The sequence below is a fragment of the Mesoplodon bidens genome (genome assembly GCF_964165515.1).
Source record: "Mesoplodon bidens genome assembly, chromosome: 15".
Taxonomy (NCBI): domain Eukaryota; kingdom Metazoa; phylum Chordata; class Mammalia; order Artiodactyla; family Ziphiidae; genus Mesoplodon; species Mesoplodon bidens.
The window spans coordinates 25,456,070-25,475,788 of record NC_138171.1 but is presented as its reverse complement, the minus strand read 5'-3'; the positions used below and the strand labels follow the sequence as shown (position 1 = coordinate 25,475,788).

The 19,719-nt window shown below is 44.9% G+C and overlaps 1 protein-coding gene across 1 annotated transcript in view; it reads left to right on the top strand.

The window, feature by feature from the left end:
- The first annotated feature begins 16,396 nt into the window (after window positions 1-16,396).
- Window positions 16,397-19,719, top strand: part of CHMP4B (charged multivesicular body protein 4B) — a 48,043-nt gene continuing 44,720 nt past the window's right edge. The window contains exon 1 of the mRNA XM_081256975.1: window positions 16,397-16,742. Within this exon, the coding sequence (XP_081113101.1) occupies window positions 16,553-16,742 (190 nt within the window). The 5' untranslated portion in view covers window positions 16,397-16,552. The remainder of the gene's footprint in view (window positions 16,743-19,719) is intronic.

Sequence of the window (19,719 nt, the reverse complement as noted above, 5' to 3'; positions counted from 1 at the left end):
GAAGTTGCAGGATACAAAATTAATGCACAGAAATCTCTTGCATTCCTATACACTAGGAATGAAAAATCTGAAAGAGTAATTAAGGAAACACTCCCATTTACCATGGCAACAAAAAAAATAAAATACCTAGGAATAAACCTACCTAGGGAGACAAAAGAGCTGGATGCAGAAAACTATAAGACACTGATGAAAGAAATTAAAGATGATTTAAACAGACGGAGAGATATACCATGTTCTTGGATTGGGAGAATCAATATTGTGAAAATGACTATACTACCCATAGCAATCTACAGATTCAGTGCAATCCCTGTCAAATTACCAATGGCATTTTTTACAGAACTAGAACAAAAAATCTTAAAATTTGTATGGAGACCCTAAAGACCCCAAATAGCAAAAGCAGTCTTGAGGGAAAAAAACGGAAGTGGAGGAATCAGACTCCCTGACTTCAGACTATACTACAAAGTTATAGTAAACAAGACAGTATGGTACTGGCACAAAAACAGAAATATAGATCAATGGAACAGTATAGAAAGCCCAGAGATAAACCCACACACCTATGGTCAACTAATCTATGACAAAGGAGGTAAGGATATGCAATGGAGAAAAGACAGTCTCTTCAATAAGTGTTGCTGGGAAAACTGGACAGCTACATGTAAAAGAATGAAATTAGAACACTCCCTAACACCATACACAAAAGTAAACTCAAAATGGATTAGAGACCTAAATGTAAGACCAGACACTATAAAACTAGAGGAAAACATAGGAAGAACACTCTTTGACATAAATCACAGCAAGATCTTTTTTGATCCATCTCCTAGAGCAATGGAAATAAAAACAAAGATAAACAAATGGGACCTAATGAAACTTAAAAGCTTTTGCAAAGCAAAGGAAACTACAAACAAGACGAAAAGACAACCCTTAGAATGGGAGAAAATATTGCAAAGGAATCAACAGACAAAGGATTAATCTCCAAAATATACAAGCAGCTCATGCAGCTCCATATCAAAAAAACAAACAACCCAATCCAAAAATGGGCAGAAGAACTAAATAGACATTTCTCCAAAGAAGATACACAGATGGCCAACAAACACATGAAAGGATGCTCAACATCACTAATCATTACAGAAATGCAAATAGCCATCATCAAAAAATCTACGAACAATAAATGCTGGAGAGGGTGTGGAGAAAAGGGAACCCTCTTGCACTGTTGGTGGGAATGTAAATTGATACAGCCACTATGGAGAACAGTATGGAGGTTCCTTAAACAACTAAAAATAGAATTACCATATGACCCAACAATCCCACTACTGGGCATATACCCAGAGAAAACCATAATTCAAAAAGACACATGCACCCCAATGTCCATTGCAGCTCTGTTTACAATAGCCAGGTCATGGAAGCAACCTAAATGCCCATCGACAGACGAATGGATAAAGAAGATGTGGTACATATATGCAGTGGAATATTAGCCATAAAAAGGAACGAAATTGGATCATTTGTAGAGACATGGATGGATCTAGAGGCTGTCATACAGAGTGAAGTAAGTCAGAGAAAAACAAGTATCGTATATAACGCATATATGTGGAACCTAGAAAAATGGTACAGATGAACCGGTTTGCAGGGCAGAAATAGAGACACAGATGTAGAGAACAAACGTATGGACACCAAGGGGGGAAAGTGGCGGGGTGGTGGTGGTGGTGGGATGAATTGGGAGATTGGGATTGACATATATACACTAATATGTATACAATGGATAACTAATAAGAACCTGCTGTATAAAAAAATAAATAAAATTCAAAATTTTTTTTAAAAATGAAGAAGAAGGCATGCCAAATAGAGCAGGGCATGAGCAAAGACCTCGAGGTATGACAGTGCTCAAGGTGTGTCGTGTTCTGGGGCTCTTGAATGGTCTAGGTTGACAGAGATTTGGGGGGAGTGGGTAGCTCATGATAATCACTAATATGCTTCAGGCCTCCATGTGATCAACACTGTGCTATAAGCTTTTTATGTCGTATCACCTCAGCCCCATCAGGTGAGAATTGTCACTTTCCTTATTTTACAGATGAAGAAACATAGGTACAGAGAGGTAAAGTTTCTTGCCCAAATTCACACAGCTAATAAGTCAGAGAGTTGGGATTCAGGCTGGGTGGCCTGCCTCCACGTGGCCTTAGCCACTCTGCTCTACTGAAATATGGGTTGATGTCTAATCAGAGAGAGCCTTGGATGTTGGGTTAAGGAATTTTATTCTCTACAATGAATATATTCTCTATAATGGAAGAGTCATGGGTGGCATTAAACATTTTAAAAAAAATTGTAACAGTGGGCTTCCCTGGTGGCTCAGTGGTTGAGAGTCCGCCTGCCGATGCAGGGGACGCGGGTTCGTGCCCTGGTCCGGGAAGATCCCACATGCTGCGGAGCGGCTGGGCCCGTGGGCCATGGTCGCTGAGCCTGCGCGTCCGGAGCCTGTGCTCCGCAACGGGAGGGGTCACAGCAGTGAGAGGCCTGCGTACTGCAAAAAAAGTAAAAAATTGTAACCATGATAGTAAAAAATGTTAAAAACCACATCTCCATCCTAATACAACTATTTAAATTATAGTTCTCTTTTCTTCTTGCCAATGTACACATGCATGCACTTACCAATAATCATGAGGACTAAAGTTTACTAGGCACTTATATCATGCCTGGTGTGTCCTAAGCACTTTAAGGTAGGTGCTACTTTTAATCATATTTTACAGCTGAGATGAGGCAAGGTTAAGCAGCCCCAAGTCACACAGCAGTAGGTGACAGAGCCAGGCCCCCAAACAAGGGCCATATCAAGATCAGGTCTGATACTTAACAGATATGCAGTTGGACTGTGGGGGAGGAGGCTGGGGCACTATTGGGGTTCTCATAGCTGAACGTGTCCCAGGTTGGCAGATGAGAGACTGAGGCACAGAGAGCAGAAGGCCCATGGTCAAGAGTCACTCAAAGTTGATGACAGAGCTTCTCCAGGACCCCACAGCCCCTAGATGCAGGACAGGGTGTAGTAAAAAGGGGAACTGAGCTGGGCATCCAGGGTCCCACAGATTTGGGCATCAGGCAGAGCTGGGTTTGAATCCTGGCTCTGCCTCTTCCCAGCTGTGTAACTCTGGCAAATCACTTCACCTCTCTGAACCTTGGGGTCCTCATATGTCAAATGGGGAGAATAATAGTACCTACCCAATGAGACTGTTGTTGCAACTGAGGGAGAGAATTCTGGTAAAGCAGAGATCACAAATTGGCAGCCCACAGGTTGATAGACTTTGGCATTCACAATGTTTGAAAAATGAGCCAACATTTAAAAATAATGAAATTAGAGGACTGCAATCATGAAAAGTAAGATTCATTCCTTCTGTGTCAGGAACAAGACTATGGTGCCTGCTATCATGACTTCAACATTATGTTGGAGGTCTAGCCAAAGGAACAAGGCAAGAAAAATAAATGCTGTAAGGATTGGAAAGGAGGAAATAATAGCAAGGATGCTGAAATAATAGTAAGACAATATATAAAAATTTACTGTGTTCCTATACTCTACAAGTAATTAGAAAATGTAATTTAAAGTTGAGAGATCTCACATACAAATCTGGGTTTCTGACTTCTATTGAAAAATGGGGGGAATTCCCTGTCCAGTGGTTAGGACTCCGGCCCTTCACTGTTGAGGGCGTGGGTTCAATCCCCGATCAGGGAACTAAGATCCTGCAAGGTGCGCGGCGTGGCCACAAAAAAAAAAAAAAAGATAAGAAAAATGGGGTATCTGGTACCATGGGGCAGTAGTCAGGTGGAGCTGGGCTAGCCAGCCCTTTAGATGAGCACATATATTACATGTGTCTGAAAAGTGGAAAAGCAAGATGGCCAGGCAGGGCCACATGATTTTTCATGTCCCTGGCCCACTTTACTCATTCATCTTATTTATAGACTCTGTGGGTATATGACTTTGAGGAACCCTGTAAATTCTGCTTCCTTTTCGTCCAGTCCTCTGTCTGCCTCTAAGCCAGAGCTGCCCTCAGTTTCTCTATCAATAAATGTGGGGAGTTGAGTCATGGTTTTACTGACTGTATACTAAGTGCCACGCCCTGTGCTCTGTGCCTTATTTATATGTTACTGAGTCCTCAAGACACCCCTTGGAAGCAAGTTCTCTTATCATGTCCATTTTACAGGTGGGGAAACCAAGGCTCAGAGAGGTATAACAACTTGCCCAAGGACTCACAGCTGGAATGTGTGGAGCTGGGCCTCCAGTCCAGGACTGACAGACTCCAGAACTCCTGCCTACTCTTAGGATTTCTAAAGCTCTCACCAGCTCTGATGAGATGGTTATTTTTGGAACCACTTCTCTGAGGCTCCAGCCACAGCTCATCTCCTTGGCCACACTACCCTGTCCAGGCCACCAGGCTCTCCTGCATGGATGACCATATCATCAGCCTTCTCTTTTTTTTAAAATTAATTTATTGTATTTTATTTATTTTTGGCTGCACTGGGTCTTTGTTGCTGAGCGTGGGCTTTCTCTAGTTGTGGTGAGTGGAGGCTACTCTTCATTGCAGTGCATGGGCTTCTCATTGCGGTGGCTTCTCTCGTTGCAGAACACGGGCTCTAGGCGCGCAGACTCAGTAGTTGTGGCGCACGGGCTTAGTTGCTCTGTGGCATGTGGGATCTTCCTGGACCAGGGCTTGAACCCGTGTCCCCGGCATTGGCAGGCGGATTCTTAACCACTGTGCCACCAGGGAAGCCCATCAGCCTTCTCTTTGGTCTCCCTGCTTTCTCTCTTCCACCACCATGATCCATTCTCTTGACAGCAGCCCAAAGGATCTCTCTAGAGCCTGATCAGATTATGCCACTTTCTTGTTTAAAACTTCCAATCCCTCCCAGGGTGAAATCCAAAGTTTTCCCTACAGATTTCAAGGTTCTATACCATGCAGCCCTCGTCTCCTACCACTCTTTTCTTTTTTCTTTAAATTTATTTATTTTGTTTATTTTTGTTTATTTTTTTATTTTTTGGCTGCGTTAGGTCTTCGTTGTTGCGCTCAGGCTTTCTCTAGTGGTGGCGAGCAGGGGCAGCTCTTCGTTATGGTGTGTGGGCTTCTCATTGTGGTGGCTTCTCTTGTTGCGGAGCACGGGCTCTAGGCATGCAGGCTTCAGTAGTTGTGGCATGCGGGCTCAGTAGTTGTGGCACATGGACTCAGTTGCTCCATGGCATGTGGGATCTTCCTGGATCAGGGCTAGAACCTGTGTCCCCTGCTTTGGCTGGCGGATTCTTTAACCACTGCGCCACCAGGGAAGCCCTCCTACCACTCTTTTCTTATTTCACTCCACTCCAGCCACACCTGCCCCCTAGCTGTTCTTCCATCATATAAACTAGTTCCTGCCTTGGGGCCTTTGCACTTGCTATTCCCTCTGTCTAGAATGCTCTTCTCCCAGATTTTTTATGGCTGGCTCCCTCGTTCTATTCACCTTTGACCAAAAGTCATTCCCTCAGAGAGGCCTTCCCTGGCCAATCTGTCTAAAATAACCCCCACCCACTCCCATCATTCTCTAGTCCCTTACCCTGCTTCATTTTTATTCATCACCCTTGACATTATATTAGACGTTTCTTTATTGTCTCTTCCCCTCATTAGAAACCCACAAGGACAAGGACTTTTTTCTGTTTTATTCACTGGTATATCTACAGCGCCTAGAACTTCCCAGGAATTGCTTGATCAATATTTCTTGAGACATTTTGAATGAAGAAGGTCCCCTCCACACATCCCCTCCTCCCACCTCACAGAGGCCAAGGGTAAGTTTCCCCCAGTAAGAATCCGCCACATAGGCTGAGAAAGAGTTGGGCAGTAATGTCTGGTATAAAGGACTCTTTCCTTTGTCTTAAAAGGGAGCTGAGAATATCTGGGACAAATGACAAAGGCAGTGGCTTGGAAGTCTCAGTTGACAGAGCAGGTATCCTGTCTGGCCCAGGAGAACCGGTTGCACCAATTTTATCACCCCTGGGGAGGAAGGAGTGGAGGTGGCAGCTGCAGATGCTCCCAACCCCCAAGGCTGCCAGCAAGTGCCCCATGGATTCTCAGGACCTGATGGGTGGTGGTGTCAGGGAGTTTAGTAGATCTACCTCAGGGTTGGGGGTGACCCCCTACTGGCCAAGGGTGGTTGGTGTATGGTCAGGCACAGAACCTGAGGCAGGAGGCCAAGGCCCAACTTCTCTGTATAGAATCACAGAGAGTAAACTGAAGCCCAGAAAGCGAAAGGGTTTTGTCATGGCAAACTGAGTTCAGATCCAGCTCTCCTGACCCCCAGGTCACAGCTACCTCAGTCCATTCATTTATTCACTCAACAAATATTTAATGAGCACCTACTATATGCCAGGCATAGTTCTAGGCATTGGTGGTACACCGTGAACTGTTCCCCTGTAGAGGAAGCAGAAGATAAATAACAAAGTAAATAAGCAAATTATATAATATGTTAGGAGGTGATAAATTACTGTAGAAAAGAGAAAAAATAGAGGCAAGTAGAGGTTTGGGGAGTATGGGGTGTGGGGCAGGTTGCAGCATTATTTGGGGTGGCCTGGAAAGCCTCACTAGGAAGGAAACATTTAGGAAAAGACTCAAGGAAGAGGAAATGAGCCATGTGGTTATCTGGGAAACAGCATGTCAGGGAGAGGGCACAGCCCTTGCAAAGCAATGTCCTAAGGCTGGAGGGCCCTGCTGTGTTTGAAGAACAGTAGAGAGGCCAGTGTGGCTGAAGCGAGGAGTTGGAAAGGCAGTGAGGAGATGGGAGGATCATGACACATCATGTAGGGACTTGAGGGACATTGAAAGGCCTTTGGCTTTTACTCAGATATGTGGGGAGCCATCGTGGGGGGGCTGTGAGCAGTGGATCTGACATGTATTTTTTAAAGGACCCCTCATGCTGCCATTTAGAGAATGTGCTGGAGCAGGTAAGGGTGGAGACAGGAAGGCCAGTGAGGAAGTGTATTAGTTTCCTATTGCTGCTGTAACAAATTACTACAAACTCTGTGACTTAAAACAACTCAAGTTTATTATCTTTCACTGTTGGAGGTCAGGGGTCTGGTACGGTTCTTAATGGACTGAGATCAAGTTACTGGCAGGGCTGCATTCCTTTTGGAGGCTCTTGGGGAGAATCCATTCCCATGCCTTTTCCAGTTTCTAGAAGCCACCTGCATTCCTTGGCTTGTGACCCCTTTCTGGCTTCAAAGTCAGAAAGGTAGCATCTTCCATTCTCTCTCTGACTCTGACCCTCCTGCTTTCTTCTTGTGATTGCATTGCGCCCACCAGGATAATCTCCCCATCTCAAGATTCTTAATTTAATTCTTCTGCAAAGCCCTTTTTGCCACTTAAGATGACATTCTGTAGAATGTGGACATCTTTGGAAGGCCAATATTCTGCCTACCACTGGAGGCTACTGCAAAAATCCAGGCAAGAAATGATGGTGAAATGAGTCAGAGTGACATCAGTGAAGATGATGAGAAGAGGTGGGGTTCTGGATATATTTTGAGGGTAGAGCCAATAGGATATTCTGAGATTGGATGTGGACCTTTCTTTTCCAGTGGAGGGGGACTTCTAGTCTACCTCTGTGTTGGGCCTGCACCTGGGTGAGGATGTGGGTTTCTCTGGCATGAGAACCAAGGAGTCATCAATCCATTACTGGAAACTATGTGGCTCCCTAGGGCCTGGTGCCTGTCACATGGCCTGCACATGCTCAGTTGAAGGGGTATGAAGTACGTCTTATAACCCACCATTAGCTCAAGTGCAGGGGTCCCTCCAGGGCACAATCTCCCCCGACTCCCCACTGTCCAGGTTCTGCTGGACCTGACCTACCCTTATTGCTAACTTTGGCCTGTTCCCCAGGAAGGTCACACTTGCTCCCATGTCCATCACACTTTATTTATGTGTTTGTTTATGTGTGAAACCGAGTCTCCCTAAAACCGAGTTCCCGTACTGAGTTTATGATTAATCTCTCTATCCAAAACTTTATTCCCCTGCTTGTCTCCTTTGACCTCAATCCCTTTTTTGTCCCCTCTGGCCTCAATCCTGTGCTAACTGAACACTAATCAACCAGGGTCAGCTATTGCTGATAACATCATCAATGTACTAAAATTGCTACTACGTCATCATTAACTTACAAACTCAGGTTGTTTCTCTAGGGCAAGATGAGCCCACAGATCCTCAAGCCATGGACCTCCTGGACAGAGAATTATAAAAAGGAGACCTCCTGATTCCTGAAACCATGATTAAGAAATGTCACAAGACGGGCTTCCCTGGTGGCGCAGTGGTTGGGGGTCCGCCTGCCGATGCAGGGGACACGGGTTCGTGCCCCGGTCCGGGGGGATCCCACGTGCCGCGGAGCAGCCGGGCCCGTGAGCCATGGCCGCTGAGCCTGCGCGTCCGGAGCCTGTGCTCCACAACGGGAGAGGCCGCAGCGGTAAGAGGCCCGCGTACCGCAAAAAAAAAAAAAGAAATGTCACAAGACAATGATTAATCCTAGTTCCTTTGTTCTTCCCCCTTAAAACATCCCTAACTCAAAGACCAAGATGAAGTGGATCTGAGACTTGTCTCCCATTCCTTTGCTTGATGCCCTGCAAATAAATCCTTACTTTGCTCAAATGCACGCTGTCAGAGTTTAGCTTTCTGCTTCACGGGCACACGAGCTCTTGCTCGGTTTCATGTGTATCTCTCTGTCCATTTATTCATTTGGATGTAGGCAGTATAAGCATAGTGGCTAAACAGGTTGTATTTACAGTAAGAATCCCAGCTCTGCCCCTACAAGCTGTGTGACCTTGGGCAAGCTATTCAACTTCTCTGTTTCTCCAGTATCTAATGTACAAAATGGGGACAATAATAATGCTCATTTCATGCAGTTGTGTGGGCTAAATGAGCTATTTCTTGTAAAATGCTCAGTTTGGTGTCTTGCTTAGAACAAAGTGCTCAATAAAGATTTTCTATTACTTGCTGGGGTATCAGATGCCAGCCACACTACTTAATAATGGTGTGACCTTGGGCAAGTCATTCAACCTCTCAAAGCTTCTATTTCCTCAGCTGTAAGCTGTACCTACCTCATCAAGCTATAGTTGGGATGATTAAATGAAGTATTCTATGTAAGCCATCTGATTCAGCATGAGGGCTCAATAGATGTTATTGACTATTATTCCTGTCATTATTGTTTATTTATTGTGTAAATATATATTGGATGCATATTCTGTGCCAGGCCCTTTACCTCTATTCTCAATGAATCCTCAGAATGTGGCCTGGTATGGAAGTTAGTGTCTCTTTCACAGATGGGGAAACCGAGGCAGATGACGCACCTTGCCATATGGCTGAATGGAAGAGCCCCAGTTTTAAACTAGGTTTGTGTGGTAGGCACCAAAACATGTTCTTTTTGTTTATGTACAGTATTACATAATTTACAGGCGTACAATATAGTGATTCACAATTTTAAAGGTTATACTCCATTTATAGTTATAAAATATTGGCTATATTCCCCATGTTGTACAATATATCCTTTAGCTTATTTTATACATAATAGTTTGTACCCCTTAATCCCCTACCCCCAAACATGTTTTCTTTTCATTACTTCAACACACTTTTTTTTGAGTTAAAATTCACATAATGTAAAATTCACCATTTTAACTATTTAAAGTGTACAATTCAGTGCTTTTTAATTGGGTTGTTTGTGTTTTTTGTTTTTGAGCTGTAATAGCTTTTTTTTTAAGATAATTTTTTTTTAAATATTTATTTATTTATTTTTGGCTGCGTTGGGTCTTGGTTGCACGGGATCTTTGTTGTGGCATTCGGGATCTTTTGTTTCGGTGCGTGGGCTCTTCTTTGGGGCACACAGGCTTCCCTCTAGTTGTGGCTTGCGTGCTCAGTAGTTGCAGCGCATGGGCTTAGTTGTTCTGCGGCATGTGGGATCTTAGTCCCCCGACCAGGGATCGAACCTGTGTTCCCTGCACTGGAAGGCAGATTCTTAACCACTGGACCACCAGGGAAGTCCCTTTTTAACAAATGTATTCTGGGGCTTCCCTGGTGACACAGTGGCTAAGAATCTGCCTGCCAATGCAGGGGATACAGATTTGAGCCCTGGTCCAGGAAGATCCCACATGCCGCGGAGCAACTAAGCCCACGTGCCACAACTACTGAGCCTGCACTCTAGAGCCCTCGAGCCACAACTACTGAGCTCACACACCACAACTACTGAAGCCCACACGCCTAGAGCCCGTGCTCCGCAACAAGAGAAGCCACCGCAATAGAAACCCGCGCACCGCAACGAAGAGTAACCCCTGCTCGCCGCCACTAGAGAAAAGCCCGCGCGCAGCAACAAAGACACAACACAGCCAAAAATAAAATAAATTAATAAAAAATTTTTTTTAATATATTCTGAATATTAACTCCTTGTCAGGTATGGAATTTGCCAGTATTTTCTCTCATTTTGTGAGTTGTCCTTTCTTTCTTGATAATGGACTTTGGTGCACAAAAGTTTTTAATGTTGGTGAAGTCCAAGGTATATATTTTCTTCTTTTGTTGCTTGTGCTTTTTGTGTCATATTTAAGAAACTGTTGCCTAATTGAAGGTCACAAAGATTTATACCTATGTTTCCTTCTAAGAGTTTTATAGTTTTAGTTCTTACATTTAGGTCTTTGATCCATTTTGAGTCCTTTTTTGTATATGGTGAGAGGTAGGGATATAAAATCATTCTTTTGCATCTGAATATCCAGTTGTACCAACACTGTTTGTTGAAAGACTGTTCTTTCCCTATTGAATGGTCTTGGTACTCTTGTTGAAAATCAATTGACCATAGATGTATGGGTTTATTTCTGGACTCTCAGTTCTATTCCATTGATCTATATATCTATTTTTATGTCAGGGCCACACTGTTTTTGTTTTGTTTTGTCTGGGTTTTGTTGTTTTACTGAGAACTTTTTTTAAATTGAGGTATAGTTGATTTACAATATTGTGTTAGTTTCAGGTGTATAGCATAGTGATTCGATTATATATTCTTTTCTGATTATATTCCATCATAGGTCATTGCAAGATGTTGAATATAATTCCCTATGCTGTACAGTAAATCCTTGTTGCTTATCTATTTTATGTATAGTAGTTTGTATCTGTTAATGGGGGTGGGCTTTTTTGCATTTTTTTATTGACGTATAATTGACATATAACATTATAGTTATCTCTTGCTCTCCTCAGGGGATTCGTTCCAGAATCCCCCTCAGATACCAAAATTTGAGGGTGCTCAAGTCCCTTATTATAAAATGGTGTAGTATTTGCATATAACATCCTCCAGTATACTTTAAATCATCTCTAGGTTACTTACAATACCTAATACAATGTAAATGCTATATAAATAGTTGCTGGTGCACAGCAAATTCAAGTTTTGCTTTTTGGAACTTCCTGAGTTTTTGTTGTTGTTGTTGTTACTATTTTCAAACCTCAGTTGGTTGAATCCATGGATACAGATCCTGTGGATATGGAGGGCTGACTGTATATTAGTTTCAGGTTTACAACATAGTGACTCAATATTTGTGTATATTGTGAAATGATCACCACAATAAGTCTGGTTAACATGCTTCACCATATGTAGCTACAAATTGGTTTTTTTGTGTGTGCTGAAGATATTTTTAAGGAGCAATCCCAGATACCCTCCCTCCCCCACAAAAAAATCCCTCACCTAAATCCAATTCCCCCACATTGCTCTTCATGGGCACCTAGTCCGTCTGAACCACCTGAAACCAAGGCGGTGGCCCACTTTTAAGGTCGCTCAACTTCCGCTCTGAATTGAGGAATGTGTACTTGAACTTTAAAACAGATTCTCTTCTGGAAGGAGAGTCACAGGGCAGCATGCTCAGCAGAGTGACTGCCAGGGCATTGTTCGGGGTAAATAATAACAACCAGATAGCTGCCACTGGTCATGGGATGTTCATGAGCTTTGGGAGGAGGCTGGAACATTGAGGGCCAGTGCAGGTCTCCCCGTGAACAGGCATATAGAACATGGGACTGAGAGGTGGGCTCCCAGGCTAAACGTGGAGACCCTCAGGGAGATGGTGTCACCAGCACGAGGCGTGGGGATGTGTGTCCCTCTGGTCCGTGAGATCCAGGTGGTCGTGCACCAGATACACATTGTCACAGTAGATCAGAGATTCCAACAAGGGAGCCCAGCGAAAGGCATGGCAGGAGGTTGTCCCTACCACTGGGGCCCATCTTGAGAAGGCCAAGTGTGGGTTTTGATGCAGAACCAAAGGTCTGTATTCTCTGCCAGAATGATGCCTACAAGGTCCCATCTGGGTTTTGCCTTTTCCTGAAAGTTCCTGCCACCAGGTGTGCATTTGCTTGTCAAGGAGCAAAACTGTCACCCTGAGCAAGTGGCTAACCCAATCTTACCCTCGCCCTCATCCCCAGAGCCAGGCTGTGACTTGGCTTCTCTGCTTGAGCTCCTGGACCAGAGAGAGCTTCTCTCTGCTGTGATGAGAGACCCAAGCGTGACTCCTGGGCCCAGTTACTCCGAGATCCCCCAGTTACCTCCTCCCCCAGTTACCTCCTTCCCTGGTTCTGCCAGCTGTGTTGCAGGAAAAAAAAATAAAGGGGGTGCAAGAGGATGGTCACATTCCAGGTCTCAGGCGAGTTCCTGGGACGGGCCACCAAGTAAGGGTCCTTGGCTTCACTCAGGAAGGAATTCAAGAGTGAGCCCAAGTAGAGGGAAAGCAGATTTCTTTAGAAATATACGCATTCCATTGACAGAATGCAGTCCATCTCAGAAAGTGAGAGTGACCAGGACTACATCGTTTTGATTATTGTAGATTTGCAGTAAGTTTTGAAATTGGGAAGTGTGAGTCCTCCAATTTTGTTTTGACTATTCAAGGCCCTTTAAAATTCCATATGAATTTTAAAATGCAGCTTATCCATTTCTTCAAAAAAAGGCAGCTCATATTTTTATAGGGGTTGTATTGAATCTGTAGATAAATTTGGGGAGTTTTGTGACTCAACAATAATAAGTCTTCCAATCCATGAATATGGGATGTCTTTCAACTTATTTAGATGTTTAATTTCCTTCAACAAAGCTTTGTACTTCTCAGTGTACAAGACTTGACTTTTTTAGGTTGAACACTTCTCTTCTGTTCCTAGTTTGTTGAGTGTTTTTTATCAGGAAAGGGTGTTGGATATACTATGCTTGGTTTTTATAGCTAAAAATTAGCAAAGTCCTCTGTATTTGACTTAGTATAATTGTGTGAGACCAAATCATAATAACTTTTATGATTCATATTCAAAACCCATTCTTCATAATAGGCTTTATTAATTCAGCTTCTCTTGACTTTTTTTTTTTTTTTTTTTTTTTTTTTGGCTGCATCACACGGCTGGCAGGATCTTAGTTCCCCAACCAGGGATCGAACCCGGCCCCCTGGCAGTGGAAGTGAAGAGTCCTAATCACTTGACTGCCAGGGAATTCCCTCCTTGACATATTTTTAAAGAAAATTACGAATATATGTCAGGGTATCTTTAACCATGTGACCTTGGGCAGTTTCTACTTCTATGGTTCTCAGTTTCCTCAGCTATAACATGTAGAGGGTATAGTAATGCTTATTTCATGGGGCTGTGGTGGATGGAAATAAGATGAGATTTTTGAAGGCAGGGTACTTGGAAACAAATCAAAACTGCATGCTTCTATTGCTGCTCTTACCAGAGATATTTAATATTGCAATGTAACGTGTTTAGTTTAGTACATAAGGTATGTAAAGGACACTGATCTTAAGTATAAAAATATAAATTTGTGTACACCCATGTGAACACCACTCGATCTTGATACTGAACCCGTCAGCACCCCACAATGGTCATTCTTCCTGGTCTATACTATCCCAGGAGGTAACTACTATTCTGACTCCTATCACCACAAATTATAAATTAGTTTTGCCTGTTTTTGAACTTTGTATAATTGGAATCATACAGGCTTTTGTGTCTAATTTCTTTCAGTCAGCATAATATCTGCAAGTTATTCAAGTTGTTGCAAGTACTGGTAGCTCATTCTTTTCACAAAGTTTTTAATGAGTTAACACCAGTCGGTCACAGTTTGAAAAGCTGTGCATTTGCCCAAGAGACCAGAAAAATCAGGACCAGGGAAGCCCAGGGCTCTCCAGTATTGAGCCAATACACCCTGTGAATCTCTACCAAGGCAGTTGAATCCAGGATGCCAGCTACCTTGCCCATGTTGTCACTACCTCCCATCCCACATGCTAGGCAGACATCATGAATTTTTTTTTTTTTTTGGCCACACTTCGTGGCCTGTGGGATCTTAGTTCCCCGACCAGGGATCGAACCCGCACCCCCTGCATTGAAAGTGCAGAGTCTTAACTGCTGGACTGCCAGGGAAGTCCGCAGACATCATGAATTGATCTCAGAACATTTTTAAGAGATGTCCTGATGCAGACTCAGGATTCTTCTTAACCCAGTAATCCGAGTGACCCACACACCAATTAATTGGTGTTGGTACTAAGGATTAAATCGGAATGTTCTGCTATCATATTCCCAAGATGTATTTCTGGGCTCCCAGAGTTATGACATGAGGGACTCTGCTATCATCCCGGTTTACCCCACAGCAATATGAGACTGATGTTGGTGAGGTCTGCAGAGTCAGACTGTTCATATAGTCTTTGGGCCATGGCTCAAACCCAGCAAATGTTTTGCTACCTGTGTGCCTGGTTGCAGCATGACTTAGATAAGGGGGGAGAGGCAGATTTCTTAGATATGGAGGGGTTGCTGTACCCATTAGATGGCTTGATGGAACCCACCTCATTTTTGTTTTTTATTTTGATAAAAACATTGCAATGTCTCAATTACAAAACAAACAGAAGTGTGATTTATGTTTCACAATTTATACTGCTGTGAATTCTTGACAGTTCTAGTATGTCTCTCACATTTGAAAAATTTCTTCCAACCTGGAAAGTTGGGTGAAATGAAATCTCTCATCCTCTGGGAATAGTTACCTTTAGGTGCAGGCTGGGGTTGTGGCAGATTACAACAACCACAATGACAAGGACAACATTCAAGGCATATTTTTGTCTATATGTAGATAATAGTCTGGGGAGGAGACAAGACTCATATATGTGAATAATAGAGGAAAAGTTCCATTAAACTCTCATTTATTTGAAACTGTTCCTAAGCAACAGAGTCCAGGAAGGGATAAAAAAGAAGCCAAGTTTTTCTTCATTGGAGAGCACTTCAGAACTGGTTTACTCAGAACTGCTTTACTCTTTGTTTTCATGCAAGGCTAACAAATGCAAAAGATTGGAAGCAGCAAATTAGATTGGTGGGCTTGGGCGAAGTACTGGCTACTAGACACAGCCTCAGTGCTAATAGATGGAGAAGTGATTTTTTTTTTTTTTTTTGGCCACACCGCGCGGCATGTGGGATCTTAGTTCCCTGACCAGGGATCTAACCCACGCCCCCCGCATTGGAAGCGCGGAGTCTTAACCACTGGACCACCAAGGAAATCCAGAGAAGTGATTCTTGACAGCAAAAGACAAGGAAAGACAATGAAATGTGACCCCACAACCAGTTGGCCCTTTGTAATGCAGGGGCAAAAAAATCCTCAATTGTGCTACTTTTGAAAGTTTTGAGTCTTCTCCCGGTTTAATTGCTATCGTGCATAATGATGACCCAGAATAAAATATACACTTCTGAGCACCTACTGTGCTAGGCCTATGCTAAGTAAGCATCTTACATTCCCTATCTCACACAAGGTTGGAGGTGGTCCTGTTGCTATCTCCAGTTTACAGTTTTGGAAAGGGAAGCTCAGAGTAGAGGAAGTAACTGCCCACGTACGTATTCAAAGTGGGTTTTGAACCTTTGCAGTCTAGCTTTGCTGTTAGCCTCTACTAGGTTTCGAAGAACGTGTTAGGTGAATACGGAGTAGACAGGCATTGCAGGTAGAGAAACAGCATATGCGAAGGCTATTAAGTTAAGCTAGTCAGTCACTCAATTTCTCTGAGTCTTGCTTACTCAACTACAAAAATAGTAACAGTATTATCTCTCACAGGCTTGTGAGAATTAAATGTGATAATGCATGTAAAGCATTTTCCACAATGCCTGGATCATAGAATGTGCATAACGTTAATTACTGTTTTATAAAATATTCTTACTTCTCTTCCTGTTCTTCTACCGCTACAGAACTGGTTCCAAGGAGACTACATTTCCCAGCATGTGACCTCGCCCTTTGACCCTAACTAGACCTAAAAGTGCGCCGCAGAGAGCTTTAAGCAGGAAGACTATAGCTTCCCGGCATGCAGCGCGCCACCCTCCGTTAGATTTGAGGGACGGCCGGCGCATTGCCCACCGGGAGTTGTAGTCAGTGGCGTGTTAACTTGACGCCGGCCGGGCCGGGCGTGGGGGCCTGTGGTAGGTGGTGCGGCTGGGCCCAGCTGCGGGGCGGAGGTGGCGGAGAGGCCTGCGGCGGCAGGGAGCGGCGGAACGGGGAGCGGGGAGAGGGCGCCGAAGCCGAGCCGAGCCGGAGCGGGCGGCGCAGGCCGGCGCGACGAGCAGCAACCATGTCGGTGTTCGGGAAGCTGTTCGGGGCTGGAGGGGGTAAGGCCGGCAAGGGCGGCCCGACCCCCCAGGAGGCCATCCAGAGGCTTCGGGACACGGAGGAGATGCTAAGTAAGAAGCAGGAATTCCTGGAGAAGAAGATCGAGCAGGAGCTGACAGCCGCCAAGAAGCACGGCACCAAAAACAAGCGCGGTGAGTCGGCCCGGCCCCCTCAGACTCCTCTGACCCGGACTCCACCTTCGTGAGACTTGCCCCAGTGTTTGCTCAGATTCTGTAACTCTTATCCCGTCAGACTCCCTTCCTTGCCTTTCCCGGTCCGGGACCCCTCCCCGTCTGACTCCCTTCAGTGTCTCCCGGAGCCCTAGACTCCTCCATCGTCAGACTGCTATTCCAGCCGTCTCGTCTCAGGCTCTCCCCATTCTGCCAGGCCCTTTCGACTCTAATTTCACAGCACTTCTTCCTCCGCCCTCACTCTATTTGTTTCTCTTCCGCCTTTTCCTCCTTCCTCTGGCCTGCCCTCACCCACCTTCCCAGATACTGCCGCCGCCTCCTTGGCTCATTTCTGCCCTCCATCCTAACACTTGTGTCCTTCCTGGTCCCACCCCTACCCTCTCCCGACCCCTCTGTGGAGTCCATGAGCAGTCCTTGGTCTCTCCCCATCCCCCTGACTCAGAATTCTTCTTAAGAAGCCGCCTGGATGGAGAGAAAAGGGGACTGGGGGAGAGGAGACCCCCTGGTTTGGGCTCTATTCATTTGCTGAGTGAACTTGAGCAAGTTCCTTTTCTTCTTGAGCCTCATTTTCCCCATCCGTCAGCCGGGCTTTGGACTCCATGAGGCCTAAAGTGCCTTCCAGCCCTGTGATTCACTTCTTGTTGCCTTATCAGAGTTTCACGTAGCGCAAGCCTTCACCCGGTGACTCACCGCTTCCTGGTCCCTGTGTACCAGAAATAAGGATTCCATTCCTCCTTTGGCCCCGACTCCTCCTCCAGTCCCCACTGTGGTTCAGGGCAGGGATATTGAGCTCTGAGGCACTTTACTTACTGTTGTATGGCTTTCTGGGCAAGTGCTTTGTATTCTTCTTAAGTGAGGTGAATGTGAAAACGCTTTAGTAACTGTAAAGTAGTTTAGGAATATTTGATTTTTCTCGTTGTTATGGCAATATGAGAGTGAGCCATAGCGTAACAACCCTCCCCCTGAGAAGGAGGAAAGGTGAGAGGGGTTTAGGAGCTTTACAAACAAGTATTTAACTCAGAAGTCTGCAAGTCACTAGCTGTGTGACCTCGAGCTAGTGAATTTACCTCTGAAAAGAAAATATGGATTTACAGTGTCCAGTATACAGTAGGGGTTAAATAGATGTTTTCTCCATTTTAACAGAAGAACAAAATAACCCATCCTGAGGATCCTTTGCTGATAGTTAGTGGATACTCTGGACATTCTTTTTGGGGGCTTACTGCATGCACTGTATTCACAGGGTGAACAAAACACAGCTTCCACCCTAATGAGGGAGAAGACAGGGAAATAAATGAAGAAAATTTTGTCTAGTGTTGAAAAGTGCTAACAAAAAATTGGATGGGGAGTGATGGGGTGGGAAGGGGTGTCACTTTAGATAGGGTGGTCTGGGGTGTCACTTTAGATAGAGTGGTCTGGGAAGTCCTCTTTGAAAAGGTCAAGTTTGAACTGAACCTTGAGAACTTAGCAGCTCTGTAGGAATCTAGGGGAGAAGCCTTCCAGGCAAGCAGGCAGCATAGCAAAACGCCCGGAGGTTGGCCTCTTTTAAGAAACAGAAGACCTGTGTTTCTAGAATGTAGTGATTGAAGAGGAGAGTGGTATAAAATAAGTGGGTGTGGGGTGGATTTTGAACTTCCTGGTAAAGAGTTTAGATTTTTTTTTTTTTTTTTTCTTTTTGCGGTATGCGGGCCTCTCACTGCTGTGGCCGCTCCCGTTGCGGAGCACAGGCTCCGGACGCGCAGGCCCAGCGGCCATGGCTCACGGGCCCAGCCGCTCCGCGGCATATGGGATCCCCCCAGACCGGGGCATGAACCCGTATCCCCTGCATCGGCAGGCGGACTCTCAACCACTGCGCCACCAGGGAGGCCCCAAGAGTTTAGATTTTATTCCAAGTGGATGGAAAGCTGTTGGAGGGTGTTATGCGTGTCCTTATCATTCACATAGTTTTAAAAAAACACCATCTGGCCTCTCTTTGGAAAGTAGAGCTGTGGGGGGTGAGAATGGGAGCTGGGAGACCAGTGAGGACAGAGGCAGCCATGCATTTGTGGCCTGGAGTCCAGTTGTAGCTCTGCAGATGGAGAGCAGGGTTAGATTTTGCTGTCTCTGGCATTTTTCTTTGATGACTCTCCCTCAGTCAGGATCCTCTGTTGTTCACAGAGGTAATTTAGAGTCAGTGTTTTGACCAGGCTGCATTTGGGGAATGCTTTGCCCATTGCCGGGTGGAGGAGAGCATCAGTTTACATCATCTCCGAACTGAGAGAGCCAATTCTCCTGTGGTCTTTTGGTCTGGAGCAGTTTTGTCTCTACCGTTTTAGAGATGATTGAATTGGCTTTCAAGAGGCTTGGAGAGAGGCTGCCAGCAGACTGGCGGACCAATCTCAGCTAGTTGTAATAACTTTTTGGAAAGCAGTCTGTCTTCTTGAGTTTGCTTGAGAGGACAGGAGCTACTGCCGTTCTTTTTAGTGTCCTCTGGGGGAAGGTCTTATTTGCTTGTAGGGATAGTGCTCAGAGGTGTTAACACCACAACATACCATTCATTTAGTTACTTACTGACTTGAACTGTGCTGGGACTTGGAGGATCAGAGATGAAAATACACTGTGCCTGCCCTCCAGGGACTCAGGATTGGAAGTGTGTGTATGGTGGGGTTTTTTTGTTTGTTTGTTTTGTTTGTTTGTTTTTTGAGTCTGTGTGTGAGAGAGAGAGAAAGAGAGAGGGAAGACGAGGAGGAGGAGGAGGAGGAGGGAGGAGGAAGAGAGGGAAGGAAACATACCAGTCAGTGCTGAAACATGAGTGTGTACATGGGGCTCAGGCTGCAGAGGAGAATATTCTTGTCTGGAGTGGAAAGGGCAAAGGTGGCTTGGCTGAGGAGGGAGATGTGAAGTGGGTCAGCAAGGAGTGTGGGGAGCCCTGAGTGAGAGCATCTCCTGGTGGGAGTCGGCG